The following is a 24192-nucleotide window of genomic DNA, read 5'->3' on the forward strand; positions in this document are numbered from 1 at the left end:
TAATCTCTGTGGTGACTTCCCCACCCCCCTTTTAAATACAAAAGCATAATTTACATACAGCAACATTTTTTCATGTATGGTTCTGCAAAATTTTGACAAATGCATACAGTCAGTCATACAATCACCACCACAATCAAGATACAGGAGTTCCATCATCCCAGCTTCCCGGGGCCCTTCTGTGCCTAAGCCCTCCCCCACTCTCAGCTCCTGCTGATCACTGATATGTTTTCTGTCCCCTGTGGTTTCGCCTTTTCCAGAATGTCACACACATGGAATCATAGTATGTAACCTTTTTGACACTGGCTTTCTCCACTCAGGACAAAGCATTTGAGATTCACCCATGTTGTTGTGCATCTCAGTGGTTCATTTTTTGGGGACAGAGTGGTATTCTGCGGTACAATGGATCCCAGGTTATTTATTCATTCACCAGGTGGACATTTGGGTTGCTTACAGTTTTGGGTAATTACAAGAAAAACCACTTTAAACATTTGTGTACAGGTTTTAATATGAAACTGGATCTTCATTTTTCCTGGGTAAATATCTGAGAGTGGGGCTGCTGGGTTATAGGTTTCACCAAAAAACTGTTTCCAGAGTGCCTGTACTCTTCTGCATTCCCACCAGTGTTGTATGAGGGGTTCAGTTGCTCTGCATCCTCACTAGAAATTGGTCATGTCAGGTTAATATGTCATTCTAATGTAATATGTTATCATGGCTTTAAATTATATTTTTGTAATGACTAATGATGTTTCATGTGCCTATTTGTCATCCATGTACCTTTTTGGTCAAGTATCCTTTCAAATCTTTTGCCCATTAAAAAAAATGTTTTTGGGGTTTTCTTATTGAATTTTAAGAGCTCTTTATATATTCTGGTTAGATATCCTTTATCAGATATATGTTAATGGAATAGTTTTCTCTGAGTCTTTGGTTTGCCTTTTCACCCTCTAAACAGTGGCTTTTGAAGAACACATAAGTTCTTCTTTTTGATGAAATCCAATTTGTCATTTTTTTCTTTAATGAATTGTACTTTGGTCACATCTAAGAAGTCTTTGTCTAATGCAAGGTCTCAAAGACTTTCTCCTGTATTTTGTTCCAGAACTTGAATAGTTTTGTGCATATATTGAGGCCCATGATCCGTCTTGAGTTAGTTTTTGATTACATGTAAGGTCAGTGACTTTATTTTTTAATTTAGTTAATTTTCATGCAAGTAATGCATGTACAGCTTTGAAAATACCACATGTCTTAAAACAAAAGGCAGAATCCCATGACCCATTGTGGAGAAAGGGAAGGTTCCTATGGCTAGGATTCTCACCTGGCCCTGGTCGGCTAGCCCACTGCACACATGTGGGCAATACTTTATTATTGACTCTATATAAAGAGCTCTGCCCCGTGCTCTGGGCTGCACGGCTGCAGGAGAGCAGAGGCTGGGTGGGGCAGCGCCTAGGAGAGACTGAGATGGCTGCACGGGGCAGAGGGGCCCAGAGGCAGGGACGCTCCCTGCATGCAGACTCGCTCTTGAGTGGATGGGATTCTAGTGATTGATCTGCCACCATGGGAATAAAGTTGGATATAAACTCTTTCACCCCGAGAACATTCCGCCGTCATTTTCTCGGTCTCATTGAATCCATAGTGAACTTGCCTGGGGCTGAAACCCATTCGCAAGACACCTAACTCCATTTCAGATCCCCATTCCTCAAAGACAACCATTATCAACTCATTTAATTTTTTTCTTCCTGTATTTACCTTCGTGTCCCTTGCTTATACTTCTCTTATTGACTTTTAACTTCAGGCACTTTCTACTGACTTCCTACCATGGAAAATTAGGTTCCCTTTCTTACACGGCTCTTACCCCCACTCCCACCCCTGGGGTTCCAATATAGCTATACCACCAGTTTGGCTAATTCAGTGTGCAGTGTTAAGGTCATCACGACTATTTATATATTAAAGGCAAGCAAAATAGTGTTTTATGATTCCATTGCCATCCTCAGAATTTTTTTCCCCTCTTACACTTAACAATTCATCTTTTTTCCATTTGTTTGGCCCCATAGTGCCTGTCTCTAGCCCCACAGTCTTTGACAGACTCTACAGTACCTCTCAACGTAGTGAAAAAATCAGGTCCCTTGTAAGGGTTCTGTTTGTTCAGATCCCCGCCTGCTCCTTTGCGTCCTGTGCCGACTGGTGCCCTCAGGCCCACAGCCCACTGGCTGGGCTGGGACTGCTCCTACCAGGGATGTCCCTGCGTGGCTCCCGGGTGCTGCATATCATTTCTTGGACATCAAACCTTCCTCTTTCCTGGTGAAGTTGCCCTTCCTCTAGCATGCCAGCTTGTGTGCCCAATATAAATGTTTTCTTTCTACTTTCGCCCTTGGGTGGGCATTCAGTTGCTCTATAGAAATATGGGATGGAAGTCAGTTTTCCTCAGTGTTAAAGTTGCCACCACTGCCCTTGAGAAGTCTGAAGCTATCACGATGGCTGATTCTTTGTGTGTGTCTTTCCCTCTCCCGAATCTTCTAGTGGAAGTGGGGTAGACGGGGTGCAGGCTGGCAGTCAGGGGCCTCGGAGCCAAGTGGGGGAAAGGGTTGGGCATTTCCTCTTTCACTCTCAGATGCTCTCACAGCTTCCCTGTCTTCAGCTGGGCCTCACTGCCCCATCCAGCCTCCTCTGGTTCATTTCTCCCGACGAAGGGTTGCCTACCAATAAAATACACTTAAAAAAATCTGGCATGCTCAGTTAAATTTGAATTTAAATTTCAGATGAGTAATGATATTTCAGAATAAGTGTGTCCCATGCCACACTGGGGACATACTTATGCTAAAAAATACTGTGTGGTTTATCAGACATTCAAATTTAGTTGGGCATCTTGTTTTTTAATTTGCCAAATTCAGTATCCAGAGGGCAACTTCTTTTTTCCTGCCAGGGAAGGTCAGTCACCTCGTTGAGAGGGCTGGGGGAGGCATCTCTGCTAACTACTCACAGGCTTTGATTTCCAACCCAGATTTCTATATAGCAGCCCAACTGTCAACCAAGGGTGAAGGTCACACGTTTCAGTCACACCAGGTCTTCTGAGCCAGTCCTTGGGTTTCCAGCTGCTCCACACCCGCTACCTTCACAGGGACTCAGGACTCCAGTCCCCGCGGCTCCCTCTCCCACCCCAGTAAGCAATGGGCAGGGAGAGGAAAACGAGATCCCTCTGCTTGTCTGTTTTCCAAATTCTGGAGTTAGTTAACATTTTGGCTACTGTCTCTTTCCTTTTCTCTGGGGCCTGGTGGGTTTATACGTCTTTATTCTTAAATTCTTGTTTCAGTGGCATGTCCTGAGAGAACAGAGAGAAGTTTTGGAGTAAACTTTTGGTAAAAGATACACAGAAAAGCATGCAAGTCATGGGTTCAGAGCTCAGTGAATTTTTACAAAATGAACACAACCATGTCCATTCATTTCCTACTGTCTGAGGCAGCTGTGGTCACACTCCAGGTCAGGACAGATTACACTAAAGGCATTAAAAATGAGATCAGCAAAGGGAACAGTCACACGGTGGGAGGCCCAGGGGAAACGGGCCTCCTCACAGTGGGCTCACACGGGACACACTCAGTTTCCTCTGCAACACGTGTGCGATGCTGCCAGTCAGGACTAGAGATGCAGTGGCCAGTTTTCTTGGAGACTGATCATGTAGGCACCTTCTGCCCAGCATGTAGTGGAATTCTAGATGCCAAAAGGAAAGCAGGTGTTCAACATAAAGCGTATTTATTGTTTGCATAGATAATGAGGCACAAAGAGCCACTCTTGTCAATCAGGGAGTGGGAGCCTTTTGGAAATTGAAGCTCCTAGATGCCAGCCAAGGCCAGCCTGGTAGGCAACCTTTTCAAAAGATAATGGTCAGGCCTGTAATGTTAGCTCTTTTCTGCCCCCAACCTTCACCTGTCCCCCAGGTCCATGTTGCAGAGACTAAAGTCTAGGCCAGTGTGGCCAAGAGGTCAGAGGCTCCTTTTTCCCACCCAGCTCCTGTTCCCGGAGTAAAGGCTCTTCTCAGGCATGACGTGCAGAACACAACAAGGTCCCTATTCCGGTTACTCCAGCTGGTTCATAGGGTGGGATTCCAAGCCAGGAGAGGCAAGCTGAGAAGCCAGAGGCTGCTGCCCCCACCAGGCACCCTGTCCACAAGCACGTGGTCACTCCAGGAGACTCCCTCCCTCTGCCACAAATATTCATGGAGGCTTGTCACGGGCCAGGCAAGCAGGGCCGGGGATGTGAGGCAGTCAGGCCAGGGAGCTCAGTCTGGTGGGACGGCAGCCCCATACCTAGATCAGTGCTCCCCTGTGGACTTTCCAGTGGTCCCACCGGGCTGATGGGAGTGGCCACAGAGACAAGCCTCGGGTTGTGAGTTTCTCGAAGCAAGCACAGTATACTGCCTGTGGGAGAGTTTGGAATGCTTGGGGTCGGGAAGCGTCCAGGCGAAGATGGAGTCTGCTGTCTGCCCTGCCCCACTGCACTGTTCTCTCTCCCTGTGGGGTGCCCGATGAGGTGGGAATCTTTGTCACCCATGTTGTTACTTTTATTATATACATGCACATCTCTAAATCATATATAGTGTCATTTTGCATGGTTTAAGCTTGACCCAAGTGGCACAATCTAAAATCTGTGACTGGTTTCCATTTAGTACTGTTTCTGAGATTCATCCAGGCAGACATGTGTCTGCTGGTTTGTTCTGTTTAACTTCTGCAGGGGGTTCATTGGGTAGTTGCTGCAAGAGTATTTATCCATTCTGTTGAGGGGCATTGGAGTTGTTTATTTACACCCGCCCCACCATGACAAAGACTGCTGATGGGAATACCTAGTGTTTGCCAGGCGGGTGGTATGGGGCAGGGGTTTCTCCTGAGTCTGTACCTAGGAAGGCTGGCAGGGATTTGCACCTACGGCTCTATCAGGTCATGCCAAGCCATCTCCCAAGAGGTTGCTCTACACTGCACTCCACTGCATGCACCGTGCCATTGGGGGTCAGGGCGGCACCCTCAGCCTGGCCAGTCAGTCTACTTTCTGCCAGCGGTGGGGGAGGGACGTGAAGTGGTATCTCTTCCCCGTTGGAATTTGCTTTTCCCTGAATCCTAACAAGGTTGAGCACCTTTTCATTTGTTTATTGGTCACAGCAGGGTCCTTGCTCATTCTTGTCTCCCATTTCTTCCCAATTTGCTTTGCTTGTCGTCTTGTAACCTCTGTTACCCTGTTCTAGACACGTTTTAGGGACTTTATTCTTTTTCTTGCTTCTCCGGACCCCACCTGTCCGGTGGCGTCGCGAGCTTGCTCTGATCCTGCAAGGTGGCTCCCCGACGCTCAGGGAGGGAGCATGGTCCTCGGGTCAGGGCTGCTGCGCCCACGCCTCACTGCAGGAGCGCTTGGCGTCCAGCCACCAGCCGGGGGATCGGTTCACTGCCCGCCGCCCGGGAGCCGCGTCTCCGGGGAGGGCGGAGGGCGGGGCCGGCGCCCAGGAGGGGGCGGGGCCTCGGCGGGGCCCCGTGAGTCCCAGGTGTGGCGACTGGGGAGCCGGCTCTTGCTACCTGGGCTCTGCCCCCCCAACTCTTGGCCAATAGGACAACGACCCCTGTCCTGCCTGAGGGCCCTGCCGGGGGCTGGAGTGTCAGCCGCCTCCCCTACTAGGTCCACGTCCATTTTCCACGTGGCTCTCGGGTTTTCTTCTCCATATGCTGTCCTTCATACTACTTTTAAATGAACCAAAAGCAGTTCTGGCAGCGCGACCTCCCTCCTCCAGGGATCCTGAAGTAATTAGCGTCCTCGGCTCTGGGGTCCCGCGTGCCCCGTGTTTCACACCCTGCTGGCAGCGGCTGCAGGCCCCCGCAGTCTGGTCCGGGCGGGGGAAGCCGGGGGAGCTGACACCCTGCACAAGGCGACCCGGTTGGGTGGCTCCGGTGGAGAGGGCCAGGGCTGCAAGGCCGAGAACTGCGGGCCCCCAGGAGTCAGCCAGGGCTGCTGCTCAGAACCCTGGGGTGGGGGAAGAGTGGGCCCGTGGTTGATGGGCGCAGAGGGGCATCTGGGTGTGAGCCCCGCCCCCAATGTGCGCCCTGCTCTGTGACCACGGACAAGCGGCAGGCTTCCTGTTTCTGAAATGGGAAGGATGCCAGCATCGGCTGCAGGGCTGGGCATGCTGCTGCGCACCTCTGGGGTCTGAAGCACAGGGGAGGTTGGGGGGTGGGGGGTGGGCGGGGCTGGACACCCAGCCTGGAGCTGGGTGTGTTAACTGTTATTGATCATATAGGGAAAAACCTCCAGCAGGCAGTACACAGTGATCTGCAAGGATGCAAGAATCTTAGTGTACAGCTGTGTGAATCCTGACACGTGTACACACACACATAACCATCTCCCAGAGCAAGATCTCAAACATTCTCATTAATTTCCCCCATTCACCTATTTCACCCATTCCCCACCCCCTCCCCATATGTATTTTTCTTTAAGACACTATAAGTGCGGAGTTCAACTGCTATACAGAATATAGAAAACAGAAATCTGTTTTTTCCCTCCCATCCCTGATGCCTGTCTCCTGGTTCCTATAGTCCTGGAGGGATGTGCTACATCAGCTTCTTAGGACCCCCTACCTACACACACTCATATACATACCTATGAAATATACACATATTGGGAAAATGCTTAAATCTTCCAACCCAGAAAACCTCTTCACAAAAGCAGGAGAGAAAGAAAACAATTTTGTTAGTAAATAAGCATGGAATGGGGCCGCCATGTGGATGGCAGGCAATCTGCTAAAGAGATTGCAAAGAAAAAAGATAGCCCACCCTTCAGACAGCCTGGCAGACCCACCCACTGCACATGTGGGAGGTGCCTTCAGCCAAAGGAAAAGGAAACATCTATCCTTCGATAAGCAGGCAGTTGGTACCTTGGGGCCATGGCTTGAAACCCCTTAGGAGAGGGGAGGCAGGATAGGGGAGGCAGGATGCACCTTCCGGGACTTATGTTTTAGAGAAGGCCCTTTGGGCTCTGAGAAAACCAGTCCTGGATGCAAAACTAGCAGGAGCCTCACTTAGCTTTTAAAACAGATTTCCATACATCTCAAAGAGACAGGGATAGCTTTCACCATTTCAGCTTTTCTAAAGGAAATGCTAAAGTCGGGGAGAGGGTATCATTTCCCTTTTTTTGTACCAGATAAGATTCATTTCTTTTCTTTATAGACTTGTATTTACCCTTACAATGCACTGCCCACACCATACACAAACACACATACATACATACACATGCATACACTTATACAGCCATACCCACACTTACACACACTCTCACACACATATACCCATACCCCTGTATGTACACACACAGAAGATATATGCTCACTCATATAAATGCATAAACACATCTACAACATCTACATGGACATGCACATATTTTATGTGTGTATGCACATGGGTGTGTGTGTCTGTGCAAATGGGTTCACGACCTTGTTCACATCCCACAGATGGAATCAGGTTATGTACTTAGTTCTCTGTCCTGCCTTTTCATTCAACATTGTACCACAGAGGGTGTCCCTTCTCAGTCCAGGGAGAATCATGATAATCTGACCCCTAACCTTTTTGCATGCCAATACTCCCCTAGGTGCTTTATCTGTATTCATACTTCTCACCCCATATTCCAAGAAGTACATCCTACTATATCCCCACTTTGCAGAGGGGGCAATAGAGGCTCAGAGAGGCCCAGAGGGACACAGCCAAAGCTGCTTCCTGTCCTCAGGAAGCAAGGCATCCTGCTGCATGCAAGCCTGTGACTTATTTAGCAGACCCACCAGAGCAGGGGGAGCGGGCCAGGGAGAGCGCACTAGCCCTGCTCAGCTGTGTGGATTTGTGCCCTGTTCTGCCACCAGCTCCTGGGTGGCCTTGCATAGGGGCCTGGAGTTGCCCTTTGGTGGGTGAAGGGCATCAGGGCCAGCTCCAAGCGCTGCTGGCTCAGATGACCCAAACCTGCTGGCCCGTTAGCTCCTGAGACCTGAGGCCCACCCCCAGGCTCCACTGGAGGCTCAGGCGTCCAAGGTCTTTCCAGCAGTAACAGGAAGCCACGTTAGGCACACTGAGGGCACCTGCTTGTTGACCCAACCTTTGTCCTCATCCTCAACCAGGACCCTGGCCAACCCTCCCTCCATCCTCTCCTTTCAGTTGTTAATTCTGGCTTAGAGTTTATATTATAAGCGGGAGTAAACACCAGTCCTGGCTGAGCATGTAGTGACCCACGGTTAATTTCCTCTGACACAGCAATTCAGTTTCTCTGGGTTAATGATTACCTTACTGTTGTTAGTATTTTTCCATCTTGCTTAGTCTTCTGTGTTTGGAAGAGACTAGAGAGGGAATTTTCTAGAGCACAGCCTGGACTTTGGCAGATGCCCAACAAGTGCGTGTGGCCAGAACGAGGACATCTTGATGTCGTAAGTGTGGAGGTGGAGAAATCATGACAAAGGGCACCGGCTGCTGCTCTAGCCTCTTCATCACTCCCCACGGGCCTGGCCTGCACAGCAATCCCGAAACAGGTTAGTTTCATCCATTTGTTGCAAAAGGGGAAACAGAGGCACTAAAGGTTCCGGGTCACAGAGTAACTGGCAGAGTGGGGTGGTGCAGGACACGGCCCTGGAGGGTTGCGAGGAGAAACAGTGTCCAGTGCTCCGTGTGTCAGCTGGCAGGGCAACTCCCTGGGGTCAAGCAATGCTGCCCCCGGGCCCAAGGGTGGTACACACACTGCCTCAGTCCATCCTCCAGCATCCTTGCAATTGAGGCAGGAATTCTTAGTGCCATCATCCAGGAAAGGACATGAAGGCTGGGAGAGGGGGCAGGGGAGTGCTACGGCCGCACAGCCAGGGGTGGGGGCTAGGACGGGAACTGGCAGTCCTCAAAGCACTGCCCAAGCAGCCTGGCCTCTGCCTGGCCTGGGGCTTGCTGTGCGGCATCCTGGCTGCTCATAGGCAGGGTGGCGAGCTGGGAGCCCTCGGCGCCTCCAAGTGCCCGCTCCTTGGCCTGCGGGTGGGAGAGTGGGAGAAGGCAGGAGGGTGGGGCCCGCCAGCTGTTCTGAGACAGAAAACTCTTTTTGGTGGGGAGGGGTGCTGATTAGAAGGTATGTGTGCTCATATCTTAATTCCTTTTTTCCTGATTGAAAAGTCATGCATGTAAAGATTGGAAACCACTTAGGTATAGTTGGTGCAAAATGCCCTATAATTCGACCCCAGCTGAGATGATCACTGCTGACAGCTGGTCATGTTCTGCATGGGGTCAGTGGTCTGCTTACTTTCGGTTTTGACTAGAATATTCATTTGATTTTTGTACTTGATTTATATGTTGATCCCACATTTCTCCTATTATTATTATTATTTTTATTTTTAATAAAATGCTGAAGTGGTAGGTAGATGCAAGATAAAGGTAGAAAACATAGTTTAGTGCTGTAAGAAGGCAAATGTAGATGATCAGATACCTGGATGCCCCACCATTTGGTCTGTCCTGACCCTGATTTCCCCACTTGGTGATCTTAGTTGGCATGTGCACATTAACTTCATTTTTTAAACCAGTTTATAGTAATCCATTAAGTGGCACAATGGTTATTTATTTAGCAAATCTATTACCGATGTCCATTTAGAGAAATTTTTTTAAAAAGATCCAGCCTCCTTAATTAGAGAAGTGAAGATCACAATAACAAGAAGGTATCATTTACAACCACCCTACTGACAAGCAGAGGTTGGACAAGCGCAGTGCTCCTGTGACCCCCTTACTCTGCCGCTGTGATGCCGAAGCAGCCGGAGGTGATCCATACATGATGATTGTGACTGTGTTCCCATAGAATTTTACTTACAAAAATGGGTGTTTGGTGGGATTTTCAGAAAATAAGTGTTGAACTACTGAGAGAGAAATAGCTAAGAAGTGACTCAAGATTATAAACCATCAGCCAGGCATGCACAACTCACCTCCCTGCGGTGAACTGCACCACCTTGTCCCTAGCTGCCCCAGGGACCAGGACTGTCCGCGGCCTCTCTTTTGGCAGGGGGACCAGGTGTGGCTTTGGCAGGGGAAGGAGTATCAGGAGATCTGTGGCTGCAAGTACTTCAAGGAGCCCGAGCATGAGGGAAACTCATTGGGCCGGTTAGAGCCTAGCAAATCCTGTGCTGGCTCACCCGGTGGCTCAAGAATGTCCCCAGGACCTGGCTCTTTCTGTCCCCTATCCCACCCCCTTGGGGATGACTAGGGATAGGCAGGGGACCAACAGCAGCCTTCTGGGTCTCGTTCCTCCTCATGGCAGGAAGTTGGCCACCGTTCAGGGCACTTGCAGATTTCAAAAGACGCATGGGAAAAAGAGTCCATCTCTCCCCCGACACCTCTTAACGAGCAAGAAACCTTTCCTAAGAGCCCTCTGTGGACTTCCCTCTATGCCTCTGGCCAGAACTGTGCCATAAGGCCGCATTAAACTAACCATGGAGAAAGGAGCAGGGTTCTGGGGCTGCTTCGTGCTCGGCAGGATTTACCCATGAGTGGGGCAGAGTCCTTGGGGCTGGGAATGAGACGTACAGGCATAGCTGGGGGCACAGCCAGGGTCGGCTGAGGCTGGCAGACAAGTGGGGTGACTTGACTGCACCCCGATGCCTCGCCTTTCTCCTGGTGCCCCCCAGTCGGGCCTGGTGTGAGCAGCAGGGCCACCCCGCTGGTGGGCTCTCTAAGGAACCCTGGTGGAGGGGGCGCACCCCTTGAGAGATTTTTCTGGTTTTTGCTTTTGGCCAACTGGCTGTTCTCTTGTGGAAGAACTGGCATCTCTCTGCCCTGTGAACCGGCCAGCACCCCGCAGGCACCCTGCACTTCCCGCTGCACCGGGTGCGCTGTTCCAACCCGCACTGCGGAGCTGCGGAGGCCACCTCGGCTTCCCCGACTTGGGGTCCCGCGAGCTGTCACTGACACAGGCCTGCCCGTGTCTGCTGTCACCCTGCTCGTCTGCGTGGGCTGTGGGGTGGCTGTTGAAGGGCCTCCTCTCCTTGCCTTGCTTCAGCCGCCTTGGAAGTGGGGCCACTGCTGCCCCTCGCCCACCGCATGCGTCCTGGCCTCTGAGGGCCGCCCCCCCACCATCTCCTGGCTGTTCATCCCCCCACCCCTAGGCGATGCCCAGACTTCCTGGGCACAGGAACCTCCTCCTCAGAGGAAATTTATATCGCATTTGGGAAATACGACCAAATGAGAAAATGCAAGCCATCCTTCATTAGTAAAACTTTATTTTGTAAGTTCAAATTTGAAGCATTTGCTTGTTAGAAAGTCGAACAGTGTCGCTTTCCTGATGGACACAAACTGCGCCCCGGGGAGGCTGACAGTGGAAGCGCCCTGGTCATCCCCCTGCTGTGTTGCTCAGGGTCAAGCAATCCCGCCTCCCCAAGACTGGAAGGAGGGAACAGTTAAGTTTTATGAGTCCTCCGGGCGATGACGGGACACCCTTCAGCTAAAGTGGAAAAAGGAGGGGTGGGGAAATGAGGCTTCAAACTGGGATCTCTAACGATATCCAACACGAGGTGGGCGGAAGGGTCTTGTCTGTAATTACAAACGTGCAGGACAGGAAGCACCCAGAGCCCGGAGCAAATACTGACGCAAAGCCTCGCTTGTTCATCTGATGCCCACCGCAGCTGCCTGGCTGCTGGCTCTGGGAAATGAAGGACTGTGTCCCTGAAATCCCAAGAGATTCCACTCAAGTCCCGGGTTGTTTGGGGCGCTCTGCTTTGAGAAACGCTGGTTTCAATGGTTACGGTAATAAAAACAAGAGCGGCTACGGAAGGTCTACTGTTTCTGAATCTAGCCAGCACTTTGCTCGGCACCTTCTCACTCAGTCCTCACACCAGCCCTATGAAGCATTTTTCTTTCCATTTTGCATTTGAGGAAAATAAGTTTTTGAGAAGGTCATTTTGTCCACGGTCACACCACTAGCTAAGTAGAAAAGCTGGGGGCTGGAGCCTAGATTTTGTACCCAGTGCATCTAGAAGATGTATCATGACACTCCCAGAAGGCCTGCCTGGTCCAGGGAAATGTGGCAGCTTCTGGTTTGTTCCAGCAAGTGTGGCGGTTCTGTTACGAGGAAGTGCGGGAAGCAGAGACCTGGTGGCCCCCAGCCAGCATAGTCCCCCAGGAGGGTCTGCTCCAATTTTGCAGCAAGGGAAAGAATGCAGAGATTATGGCCTCCACCAGGAAGAAGGCTTAGCTTGCTGAAATTCAGATTCCTAGACATGCTCAGAGAGGCAGCTTTCAGATGGAGAAATGCTACCCCACGCTGGCCACACCAAGGTGCACCCATGTGCCACATACCGCGGTGGCACCAGGGCACAGCTACAGAGAGACAGGGTCCCTGCCCTCCTAGCATCCAGCCTGCTAGGGGACAACCACGCTGGTCTAAGTGGTCCCCCCTTAAGGAGTCAGCAACAGGTTTCCATCTGGACCTGCCTCTGCTGCCTGGTGGAGCAGCTGGAACCTGGGCACCCGGGCTAGCGGTCACCACAGACCCAGCAAAGAAGTTCTGCAGCAAAGGAGAGCTGTCTCAAGCCAGGCTGTCCCCCTCTGGGAAAATGTACTGACCACTCCTATTTACAAAAAAGCGCCGTGCAATGTGGAAGCCTTGAGAAGTTGTTGAAGAACAGCTACCAAATGCATTCTTTGAATCCACTGTGCTTCCAGAAGTATAGATAGTAAGTAAAATGGATGCAGTTTCCCATGTGCTGTTTAAATGTCATCTCTGAAATACATTTTGGGAGTAGCTGCTTTCTGATTATGCTCAACTGTGGGCTAAAGAGGTGGCTCCATGCTTTCCCTCCAGTGTTGGGGAAGGTACTGCCAAGGCTGGATCCAAGAGGCAGCAGGCAGCCGAGGCGATGTGCCTCCTGTCCTCCACGCAGGGCCCCAGCTGCTGCTGGTCTAGGCCAGTTGTGTTTAGCCAGGGCCAACCTGCAGAGGTGTGTGTGCTGAGAGCCAGTCAAGGGCAGTCCAGTCCAGGACACTTACCAACCCCAGGGAGGGCTGGGGTAGACCTCCACTTCTCTGTCCCTGACGGGCACCTGACCCGGGGTGGCATTCCTCCTCTCACTGCGGTGGGGCCTGAGTGCCAGAGCCGCTAGGAAACTGTAGCCCACCGCTAGCTCCACTTTGCACAACGCTGCCACAGTAGAAGGGTATATTCTGCATGTGAATGGACAGTGTTAAGACTGAGGCCAGAACAGAGCACAGAGAGACATCTACCCTTAACCTCACAATTTTGAGACTGTGCTCAGAGACCACGACCAGAGTCCTGGGTCGGCCTGGTATTGGTCATTTAGCTACAACCAGCTTTTCCAGCCTCAGTAGCAGAGTGTGTGGCCCAGGCCATCTGGCCGTGCTCTGTGCCTTTGCTCAGCTGTTTCCATGGCCTTACCATGGGACTGCTTCATCCTCATTCTTGGAGGCCCAGGTAATGTTCGGTAACGTGCCCAGCACTGCGAGGCCCCTCCTTCCCCTGCACTCCTGTGGCACCCTCCCTGTGCACTTGTGCCATGGTCACACTCAGCCTTGTAGTGTCTTGTCCATCTTCACCAACTGGAGGTCCCTGAGGGTGGACCGTACACACTGAGCACCCAGCACACACTGCTTTTTTCACATGGGCCACTATGCATGCAACACACGTCCTGGGTGCGGGTGGAAGCTGTGGGCTCTCTGTTCCTAAAGCCTCCTTTGCAGACAAAACAGAGGCCGCAGAGCAGTGCTGACCTCAGTGCTCACTGCCTTCTTCCACCAAATCTGAAGGCGGGGGGATGAGGTCTCGGGGATTCATCCTGGCCACCAGGCAGACATCATAGCTGTCATGCATGAGGACATTGACGGCTACAATGTTCCATTGGTTTTCCCATGGGTCTAGCTCCAAGATTTCTTTGGAGATGACCTCATGGCGGTCTGAAAAATAGCAAAGGAGGAACACAAAATATCATGGGGGTGTTAAATTCAGAAGTCATCATCACCATATTAAACAACTTCCTCTAAAAGGCATTATGCCCCCCAAATGAATTGAAAAGCTGAATAAACATACTTTAAATGGAAGAAACAGTGTTCCTGACATTTATAAAACTAAGCAGGCCATGTTGCAACCCACATTCTGAATTTATTCAAGACATACTGACAGAATGTACTATGTTTAAAGCCGAAAAGCAGTTCCAGGGCCATGTTAATGAGTTATTGATAATGTGAGCAAAGGATGAAGTTGTCCTTATTTCTACACCACAAGAGGAGGTACAGCTGGAGGCATGTGACTTCGGGTGAGTCGTTGACTTTCCTGAGTTTGTTTCCTTGCGTGCAGATAGGGTTGCTAATACACAGCCCTGAAACAGAGAGCGCACACTCTAAGTGGGTAATTTCAAGAGAGTTCAGTGAAGGGACTGTTGGAAAAGTGTGGGCAGGGTCTAGGAAGGCCACAGGGAATGGCACAGAACTCCAGGATAAAGAATAACAAGGGCCATAACCACCCCTTGACTTGAAAGGCAACAAGGGGAAGGAACGGGTACTGGAATTTGAGAGGGCAGCTGCCTGGCAGGAGTGGACTTGGGTAGTGGAAGACAGATGCAGCCACCCTCAACCACCCCACAGGGAGCCCTGAAACAGAGAGCGGTAGGGAGAATAAATTCCCAACTCTACACTCCTTTCACCTAACAATTTCTGCTCTTGCCTCCCCCTGGCTGAACCCAACCAGAAGCCAGAGTGGAAAGCAGCCCACGAATGCACCCTGTACAGGTCAGCTTCACAGGACACAGGGCATGATAGGAAAGGGACAGTGTAAGTTCAGAGGGGCAAAGGGAAGATTTCCAGCCTAGATGTCTATTTCACAACTTCATGTTGATTAGAGGAAAAAATGTGGGTAAAAGTGCCCCGTCCTGCCGTAAAAAGTCAATTTTTGAAAATGGTTCATGTGCTTGTAAAGGATGTATATTTTGTAGTTGTTGGGTGCAGTGTTCCATTTATGTTCATTAAGTCGTGTTATTCAGCTCTTCTACATATTTACTGATTTTTTTGTGGGTTTATTCTGCCAATTACTGAGAACCATGTTAAATTATCCCACTACAATTATGGATCATCTGTTTCTCTTTTTAGTTCTGTCAGTTTTCAGTGTGCACATTTTGAATGTTATTATTAAGTACATACAAATTTTATCATTTAAAATTTATCATTATGAATGATCCTCTTATTCTAGAATAAGTTCCACCAGAATTCTTTTGACTAATATTATAAAGAGTAAAGAGTATGATTTTAAAAACCATTTTGATAATCTTTGTCTTTTAATTGGAGCATTTAATCCATTTACATTTAGTGCAATTAATGATCTATTTCAGTTTAAATCTACCATCTATTTGTAGATTGTCTGTCCTTGTCTCACTTGTTTTTTTCTTTTCTCCTTTAATGCTGTCATTTGGATTGGCTGAATATTTTTATCATTCATTTTCTTTCCCTCCTCTGATCTAAGAATAATAAACCCTGTTTTTATTCATTTGTTGGTTATCCTAGAAGAAACAAAACAAAACATGCATACTCAATTAATCAATATCTACAGATAACCAATACCTTGACCCTCCTCTTAGAGGGCCTCAGAATAGTTTAATTATATTTACTTCCCTTCCAATTTATTAGCTACTGTTGATGTGCATTTTAATTCAATGTATTTTTTAAACTACTCAGTACATTGTTATTATTGTGTTATACAGTAAATGCTCATTTGGAATTAATCCACATATTTACACTTAGATTGTTCTTTGCTCTTACTTGTATCTTAGACTTTTCATCTGAGATAATGTGCCTGAAGTATGTATTTTAGAGGATCTTGTAGCAGTTCCTTTTAGCTTTTGTTTGTCTGAAAATGTCTTTTTTTCACCTGCATTTCCTGACAGAATTTTCACTCCCCAAACACCAAAAAATAGTAAAAGCATACAGTTCATTGTATGCTTACTGTGTACTGGCTGCTTTTGAAGCACTCTATTAAATCATCCTCATAATAAATAACCTTGTGGAGCACGTACTATTCTTATCCCTATTTTACAGATTAGGAAAAACTTAGGCCACCATGGTTAAAAACATGGCAGATGTCCAGTTTAACTGTTCCGTCTTCCTGCTTGTTTCTCTAACTAAGGTGAAATAGCCTTTTCTGTCTCATTTATTGCCTTGATCTTGGAGTGTGTCTTTTATCATTGCCACATCCAGGTTGTTGTTTTCTGTTAGGTGGATGAAGGCTTCTAATGTCCTTACTGAAATTAATGCAGTCTGGCACCCTTTAAAACTTAAGGGCAGACAGAGTTTTCTTCATCAGCTTTTCTTCCTTTTGCTCATTTCAGCATTTATTGGGGAGACTTATTTTTTGAAAACCATGTATGCATATTACCATCTTTCCTGGAAATCTCTTACAGAGAATGAAAATTATTGTATTAACTGGGAAGTAAAGAAGATATGCAGTGCATTTTCTTCACTACAAAAGCTCTGAGAGTTTCCTGGACTACAGAGCTGCTGTGTGACTGGAGATCTGGGCTCTCGAGAAGAACACAGAACAGTCAAAGCTCCTACCCAGAATCCCCTGATGGCCTCAGGGAGCCACCCTGGGTGCTGGCTTCAGTTTCTACCCTTACAGAGCTCATAAAATGAGGGAACAAGGGTTGGCATTTATATTTACTTACTTATGTGAATTTGGATTCTTGAAATATTAACACACTTAATAAGGAGAAAGCCCTTTTCAACTGAATCATTTTCCAGAATTAGACACACTTAATGCAACAGCATCTTAATTATTAAAGGAATTAGGAAGGTCTCCCTGCATCCCACCCCCTCCACCAGTAAGCAAGTCAAAACATTATTTTACATGAAGTAAATAAATTATTCACATGATTTTTTTGAGTTAAATAATGAAATGTCAACAAAATTCCATATGTGCTATAGACTGTCTTGGGTTGGGCCCCCAAGTGTTTTTTTAGGGGGTGCTCTCTGTTGTTGGAGGTATGTCAGTGGAAACATTTGAAAAGCACACATTAGTCTAAATTTCATCCTTGAATTCACTGAGGTTATCATAAAACTGACAACTAAGGGTTTTTTTAGTCCTTTGTAGAATTTTTTTTAAATCTCCTCTTCAATGAATTGCTAACTTGCCATTTCATTCATTACAGGAATATTATTGAGTACATTTCCCATTGCCCTATATGAAGCTATAAGAGAGGCTTCTTCCATGCTTAAAAGATGTGCATCTTCTAAGCAGTAGTTCCTTCTTCCTTATGGACACTGCAAATCTATAACAGGGCTTGCTTTCCTTTTTGCTTTGGCCCCTAGCAAGATCAGAGATAAAAAATAAATCAGAGATCATATGTACATATATATGTATCATATACAACTACCACATTGTAGATGCCCAGCGTGTGGGGACTTTAGGGACATTGGCGTACCAACCTAACCCATGTTGTGCTTGATTTTATTTTTCTATCTTTATTTTCCCTTCATCCCATTTCCTGATTTATTTTAATATCTATCTTATTGTGTTGTATGCATCTCTATAAGCTATATCAAATTTCAGTCTCCCTGACACTTTTCTGATCCCTTAATTTTTGGTCCAAAGAGATGCTGGGGAGTTGCCTTAGCAAAAAATGAATAACAGTCTTATGATACATACACACATTGTAACACTATACAGCTGTAAACATGAACAAGACCCCAATTACCTGATATGGAATGATTTCTGGGAGAGATTGTTAAGCGAAAAAGTTAAAATGCCTAGTTTTAAAGGACTTCCTCACACATTGCCTATCAGTTGTAAGGGGAAAACACAACTATATATAGTGGTAAAACTAGACAATCTCTTGACCAGGTGAATAAAATTAACATAGCCTCTGAGGCCTGATTTGCCTCTAGATGTGATACCGTGAGAAGGACGTAGCAGTTATGTGATAGTCTGGCCAGGGCTATTACATGACCTGAATTCAATCACAGGGAAACACAAATCAGATAGCCCTCAAATGAGGAAGATTTTATTAAAAAGGGGAAAGATTGTATTATTTTAACATGTCAATGTTATAGAAGGCTAAAAGCCATATGGAGAAATATTCCAGAATTAAGGAGACCATGAAGACATGTCAACAGGACACAATAGCTGACCCTAGACTGGTACAGAGAGGAAAAAAACCTGCTATAATGGGCTTTATTAGATCAATTGAGAAAATTAGAATGCTAAGAGTGGAATAAATAAAACTATGAAATCAATGCTAAAATTTCTCAAATTGTTAGTCATACTGTGGTTATGTAAGAGCAAATTCTTATTCTATAATCTCAAGTATTTAGGGGTGAAGACCATGAAGCATGCAACTCACGTATGGTCAGAACACAATCATATCTGTTTGTGTAAGAATGTATATACAGACATAACCAGATGTACAGATTAAGTGATTGTGCGAATTTTAAATAAAATAGGGAAAATGTTAACAATCGTGAATCTGTTAACAATTCAACAAGTGAACAACTATTCACTTAGCAATAAGTACGTGAATAGTTAACAATTGTGTATTCATATACCTTTTAATTTGGCAACTTTTCTTTAAGTTTGAAATTATTTCCAAATAAATTCTTAAGAAGAACAGAGTTCTGTAAATTCTTTTCTCTCATGGCCATTGTGATGTCAATGTTGCAAACAGCAATAACCAATCTCAGGCCTTTTCTGCTGCCTGAAGTCCAGCCAATAGCAGATTTTTTCAGCCTTTCCTAGCTTGCTAGTGCCTGGAGAGAAAATTGTCTTTCAGGCTTACAAATCACTGTCAATCTTTAAAATTTGCAAAGATTCATAAAACCTGTGTAGATCTATATGTCAGCTCAGCACAGCACAGAGAATGAGTTCCTCCTCTCAGATCTATTCTACAAAAAGGAATTCAAAGCCAGTGATCACGTGGTAAGAAGACGCTGGTGTTAGATGAGACAATCCCGGTCGGCTAAAAGCTGAATCTGTTCAGATGTATGTTCTTAGTTAAAAGTAACAAATTTGTTTAGAGGTGGGTGGTTAGGATGGTGTAGGAGAAACTGTTAGCAATGTCACCGACACATCGGCTGTCAGCTACATCCCCTCCTGCGATCACTGCCCCAGAACATACTGACTACATCCGCCTGCTCACCTCTGCCTGAGGAGTGCCTCTCAGCTCACGTGGGGCACATCAGGAACAAAGAAATCAGTGTGAGGATAAATACCTCTGACCCCTCATTCACTGGGAGGGAGCAATTCTGAGGCGTATTCCACACTGTCCCCCTGAGTTTTCCAATGTGACTGAGCCCTGGTGCCCCACAGTGGTCCCCTGCCAGGGAGCGCTCTTTCCTTTTCTCTCTCTCCTCTCCTGGTGCTTCCCAGAATGATTTTTACCCAAATCCTTGTTTCCATGTCTGCTTCTGGGGAAGCCCAACCTAAGACAGATGATTGCTTTTTAAAAATTAGAATGAAGCCAACTAGTGTGGAGGGAAAAGAACAGGTTCCGTGGTGTGGAACGGGGGATCAGTCCCTTAGTGGTCAGCTCTCCCTCTGTGGCAGGAGGTCCTACCAGCTGGAGGGTGTTGCCTTCCTGATGGCCCAGGCATGTACCAACCCCACAGTCCACTGCTCTGGTGTGAGAACAGGGCTGGACGAGCAGCCGGCAGGGCAGGGGAACATGATGGCCGTGGAGCCACCCTGCCCTGGTCATGGGGGGTCCCTGAGAAGAGCACGGATGGAAGAGAAGCAGCAGGCTCAGCATGAGGAGCAGTAGAAACACACACCTGTGGGCTCCTCTCAGTAAGAGTTTTGGAACCTTTCAGTTTCCTCCTTTGCTTTGTGGCCAGGAAGTTTAACTAAATTCTGGAAGTTTTTTCCAGGTTAGGTGTCTTGCTAATGGGTTTCAGCCCTGGGCAAGTTCACTGTGGATTCAGTGTGACCAAAGAAATGACAGCAGAACGTTCTTGGGGTGAAAGGGTTATACCCAACTGTATTTCCATGGTGGCAGGTCAATCACTAGAATCTTGTAATCCCGTCCACTCAGAGCGAGTCTGCACGCAGCAAGCTGGTATCTGCCTCTGGGGCTCTCTGCCCCTGCAGCTGTCTCAGTCTCTGTCTTTGGCACTGCCACTGCTCCAATCTCATCTCTGCTCTCCTGCAGCCTTGCAGCTGTGCCACCGCATCACCCAGAGCACTGGGCAGAGCTCTTTATATAGAGTCATTAACAATGCATTGCCCACATGTGTGTAGTGCTAGCCAACCAGGGCCGGGTGAGAATACTGGCCACAGGAACATTCACTTTATCCACAGTAGGTTTTCTGATAAAATTACCCCCTCTACTCACTACTAAACATGGTTTTAGTTTACTGCATCTATGCTTATTCTACAAATTGCCTCATAAATATATGGTATTGTGAGGGGAAATGGAAGTTCCTATGGCCAGGGTCCTCACCTGACCCTGAACTACTTGATGATGTAACTGGCCTGCTGCTAGGCTACTGCCTCCACACCATGGGCAGTGAACTATTATTGACTGAGTCACTATATAAAGAGCTCTGCCCAGTGCTCTGGGCAGAGGCAGAGACAAAGCAGGGCTGCGGATCTGCAGACTGCTGGAGGTAGACATGATCCTAGTGCTCGACCTACTGCAGGGAGAACAAAGCCAGGTAATAAACTCTTTCATCCCAGGAATGTTCCATTGTCATTCCTCGGTCTCACCGAATCCATAGTGAACTTGCCCTGGGGCTGACAGGTATATGTAAGGCTAAACAAAAGTAGCAACTCTCCTTCAGGATATCACAATTTCAGTTCAGTTTCTCCAGGGAGAACCAACAAGATCAAGGGGATAACAGACAAATTCAATCTGACTATATTTATCTTTGTAGTCAATAGTCCTATGAACTAAGTAAGAAGTTGATAGTATAGTTAGTGGCCACCAAAGCTTTGTTGTTTTCTCAACTTTTATTTTGAGAAATTTGAAACAGGCAAGTTGAAAGAACACCACAATGAATATCTAGAGACTCTACATCTTGATTCAATAATAGTTAATCTTTTCCCATATTGTTACTTCCCCCCATGTATACATGGACACACACACACACACACAACACACACACACACATTTTTCTCCTGAAACCCTTAAAAAAGTTGCAGACATGATACTTCATCCCTAAATACTCAGCATGCTTCTTCTAAGAACAAAGATATTTCTTCACATAATTATTTATCATATCTAAGAGAAAACATTAATTCCATAACATTAAATAATACCCTGTCCACATTCTAATTTCCCCAGTTGTCCCCAAAATGTCTTCCATAGCTGTTCTTTTCAACCAGAAGCCAGTAAATGTTCACACATTCTATTTTGTTTTCCTGTCTCTTGGGTTTCTCTTCATTTAGGAGGGCCCCCATCGTTTTCTCCTATAACATTAACTCTTTTAAGAGTCTGAGCCAGTTTTCTTGTTGAGTGTCCCATATTCTCAATTTGTCTATTTCCTCATAGGTTCATTTAACTTGTTCCTCTCCTGTGTAGTCCTCATAAAATGGAAATCTAGAAGCTTGACTAGATACAAGTTAAGCATTTTGGTGGAGGTTGGGGGAGCACGAATCCCTCCTGTAGTATCACACAGGAAGAAAATACTATACAACTACCTCATTACTGATAGTTATTTGGTTACAATGGTGGCCATCCAATTCTGCCACTGTAAAAGTAGATCTTTTTCCTCATTGTAATTAGTATTAGTATTGTGATCAGTATTGGGTAATGCTTTGGTGTCATGTTAGTCTCCTGTTCTTCATACCCTTTTGATTAGTACTTTTAGCATCATTGATAACTGTGCCTGAACCAATTATTATATTAGGAGTGGCAAAATGATGACTCTATCTAGCCTATCATTCCTTCTACCTTTATTAATTGGATTTTATTTAATTATAGTCAATTTTAACTTTTGATGTTTAAATTATTCCAGATTTGACCAGTAGCTGCTCTTTTAGGCCAGCTTCTCTGTCTTTTAATAGGACTCTTTGAGTCTGACAGCTCACTTGCTTTCTGGCATAATGAATTATCATAAGCTCACTTTGCAGTTCCATGCTCCAACCTGAAATCTGCTATTTTCCTAAGGAGCATGACTACATTCTAAGAAGCTGGCTCAAACCATTATCCCACTAATGTAGCAGCTTCCTATTTTGCCCTTATTTAGCTCCTTCAAGGCTGGGACTGCATACATATTCATATCTGAACCTCTGGAGCTTAACATAGGCTTAATACCTATCAGGCATTTGATAGAGGTTTGTTGAATGAATGAACAACAGACATTAGCCAGGGCAGTGGTTCTCAACCCTGACTGCATATTAGAATGATCTGAAGAGCTTTTAAAAAATACTGATGCCCAGGCCCCATACCCAAATGCTCCGACTTAATTGGTCTGGCATGCAAAGGCAGTTTAGCCTACTGGTTGAAAAATTACAGACTTTGAGGCCAGACTATCTGGGTTTGAATCCCAGATTCAACATTCATCCTCTATGTTGTGACTGCTTTAGGTGGCTTCAGCTTCTGCAGTAATCTGTAAGAGAAATGACAGTATCTACCTCAGGCTGGTGTGAGAATCAAATAAACCAATATATGCAAAGTACTTACAGCAGCCCTCAGCAGGCACCTGTTAGCTGCCCATTTTATCCCACACTTGTAAGGGACACGATTAATTTTTGAAATGATTTCCCAATGCATGATGTCTTTTTGATAATTCAGGCTGTCCTCTGCAGCCTTCCCAGCATTAGTAGCAGGTCACAGGCTGGACTGCAAAGGACAGAGGGTTGGTTTGAGGGAGTTCTTGCTGGACATATGAGGGAGGCAGTGGGCTTCTGCAGTCATGGGTGGAGGAGGGATGGAAGTTATCCCTGGGACACTGGAACTTATCTAAGGAAGATGGTGAAATGTGTCAGATGGGTTGAAGGGGACTGAAAGCACAGGGACTTCGGAGTGGACTCCATTAGGGGACCCTGCCAGAGCCCTGGCCCACTTTGGGAGCTGGTATAGAGCTGAAATGAAGATACACCAGGCTCCCTCAGCCTACTCACCCAGGTCCTGTGTTACCTTGGAAGGGAGGGAAGAGTAGCAACAGATCATAAATAAGTGTGTGTGCCAACTGGCTGCTGCAGAGGGTAGGGGGTGAGGGGACCCTGTACCAGAGAGCTAGGGGGAAAGAGATTAAAAACAGAGGCTGGAAGGAAGATGCAGGTGACTCTCAAAGAGCTAGTAGCTGCAACAAGAGCCAAAGTGGGGGCTTTGTCAGTGGGGAGCCTGCTGAGCCCTCTGGGAGCAACCCCTCTCTAAGGGATGTACATGTATCCTGGGGGCACAAAGGAGCCAGAACACTCGGGAGGGGGGCTTTGGTATTTAGTCCATCATGATTATCACCAAGAGGCCTGCTGTCCAAGTCCACCAGTCCCTTGTAAGGCGGGGCTTGCATATATCAGGCATGGGCACAAGAATCTGGCAAGGCCAGAGTGTTGTCATCTCTTGGAAGCTCTTAGGAGCAGGGAATAGGTTCCTGCCACTAGGTGTCATATGCTACCAGTCTTCTCCATTTGTCCCTGGAAGCCTAAGTTTCTGTCCCTGGAATGAGCCATTCCTTCCTCTTCCACTCAGACCCCACCTGCATATTCTATCCCTTAGGGCAATTCAGCTTAATTCTCATTAGTGTAAAACTCAAAAGCTATGCTAACAAACTGGATAACCTAGAAGAAATAGACAACTTTTTAGAAAAATACAACCTTCCAAGGCTGACCCAGAAAGAAACAGAAAATCTCAACAGACCAATTACCAGCAAAGAAGTTGAACTGGTAATCAAAAAACTATCTAAGAACAAAATCCCTGGACCAGATGGCTTCGTCGCTGAATTTTATCAAACATTTAGTGAAGACCTAATACCCATCCTCCTTAAAGTTTTCCAAAAAAAAGTAGAAGATGGAATACTCCCAAACTCTTTCTATGAGGCCAGAATCACTCTAATACCAAAACCAGGCAAAGACACCACAAAAAAAGAATATTACAGACCAATATCCCTGATGAACATAGATGCAAAAATACTCAACAAAATATTAGCAAACTGAATTCAAAAATACATCAGAAAGATCATCCATCATGATCAAGCAGGATTTATTCCAGGGATGCAAGGATGGTACAATATTAAAAAATCCATC

At 46.7% G+C, this 24192-nt stretch overlaps 2 protein-coding genes across 14 annotated transcripts in view; one reads left to right on the top strand and one right to left on the bottom strand.

Annotated features, from left to right (window-relative positions):
* Positions 1–24192, bottom strand: part of KBTBD12 (kelch repeat and BTB domain containing 12) — an 81101-nt gene that overhangs the window by 2926 nt on the left and 53983 nt on the right. For 7 of the 12 annotated variants that reach the window (XM_073231132.1, XM_073231129.1, XM_073231127.1 and 4 more), the window contains exon 6: positions 11220–13922. The exons of 1 other annotated variant lie outside the window; for it this stretch is intronic. In XM_073231132.1, coding sequence (XP_073087233.1) covers positions 13741–13922 — 182 coding nt within the window. In that variant the 3' untranslated portion in view covers positions 11220–13740. Of the gene's footprint in view, positions 1–11219; positions 13923–16422; positions 17318–17338; positions 22554–24192 lie in introns of those variants that run through there. 4 more of the 12 variants (XM_073231133.1, XM_073231134.1, XM_073231137.1 and 1 more) reach the window with 2 other exon arrangements.
* Positions 8503–24192, top strand: part of MGLL (monoglyceride lipase) — a 278840-nt gene continuing 263150 nt past the window's right edge. Inside the window, exon 1 of one of the 2 annotated variants that reach the window (XM_037023681.2) lies at positions 8503–8527. The gene's annotated coding sequence lies outside the window, so the exon portion shown is untranslated. The remainder of the gene's footprint in view (positions 8528–24192) is intronic. The other variant, XM_037023675.2, reaches the window with a different exon arrangement.

Source organism: Manis javanica, chromosome 3 (assembly GCF_040802235.1).
Source record: "Manis javanica isolate MJ-LG chromosome 3, MJ_LKY, whole genome shotgun sequence".
NCBI classification, from domain to species: domain Eukaryota; kingdom Metazoa; phylum Chordata; class Mammalia; order Pholidota; family Manidae; genus Manis; species Manis javanica.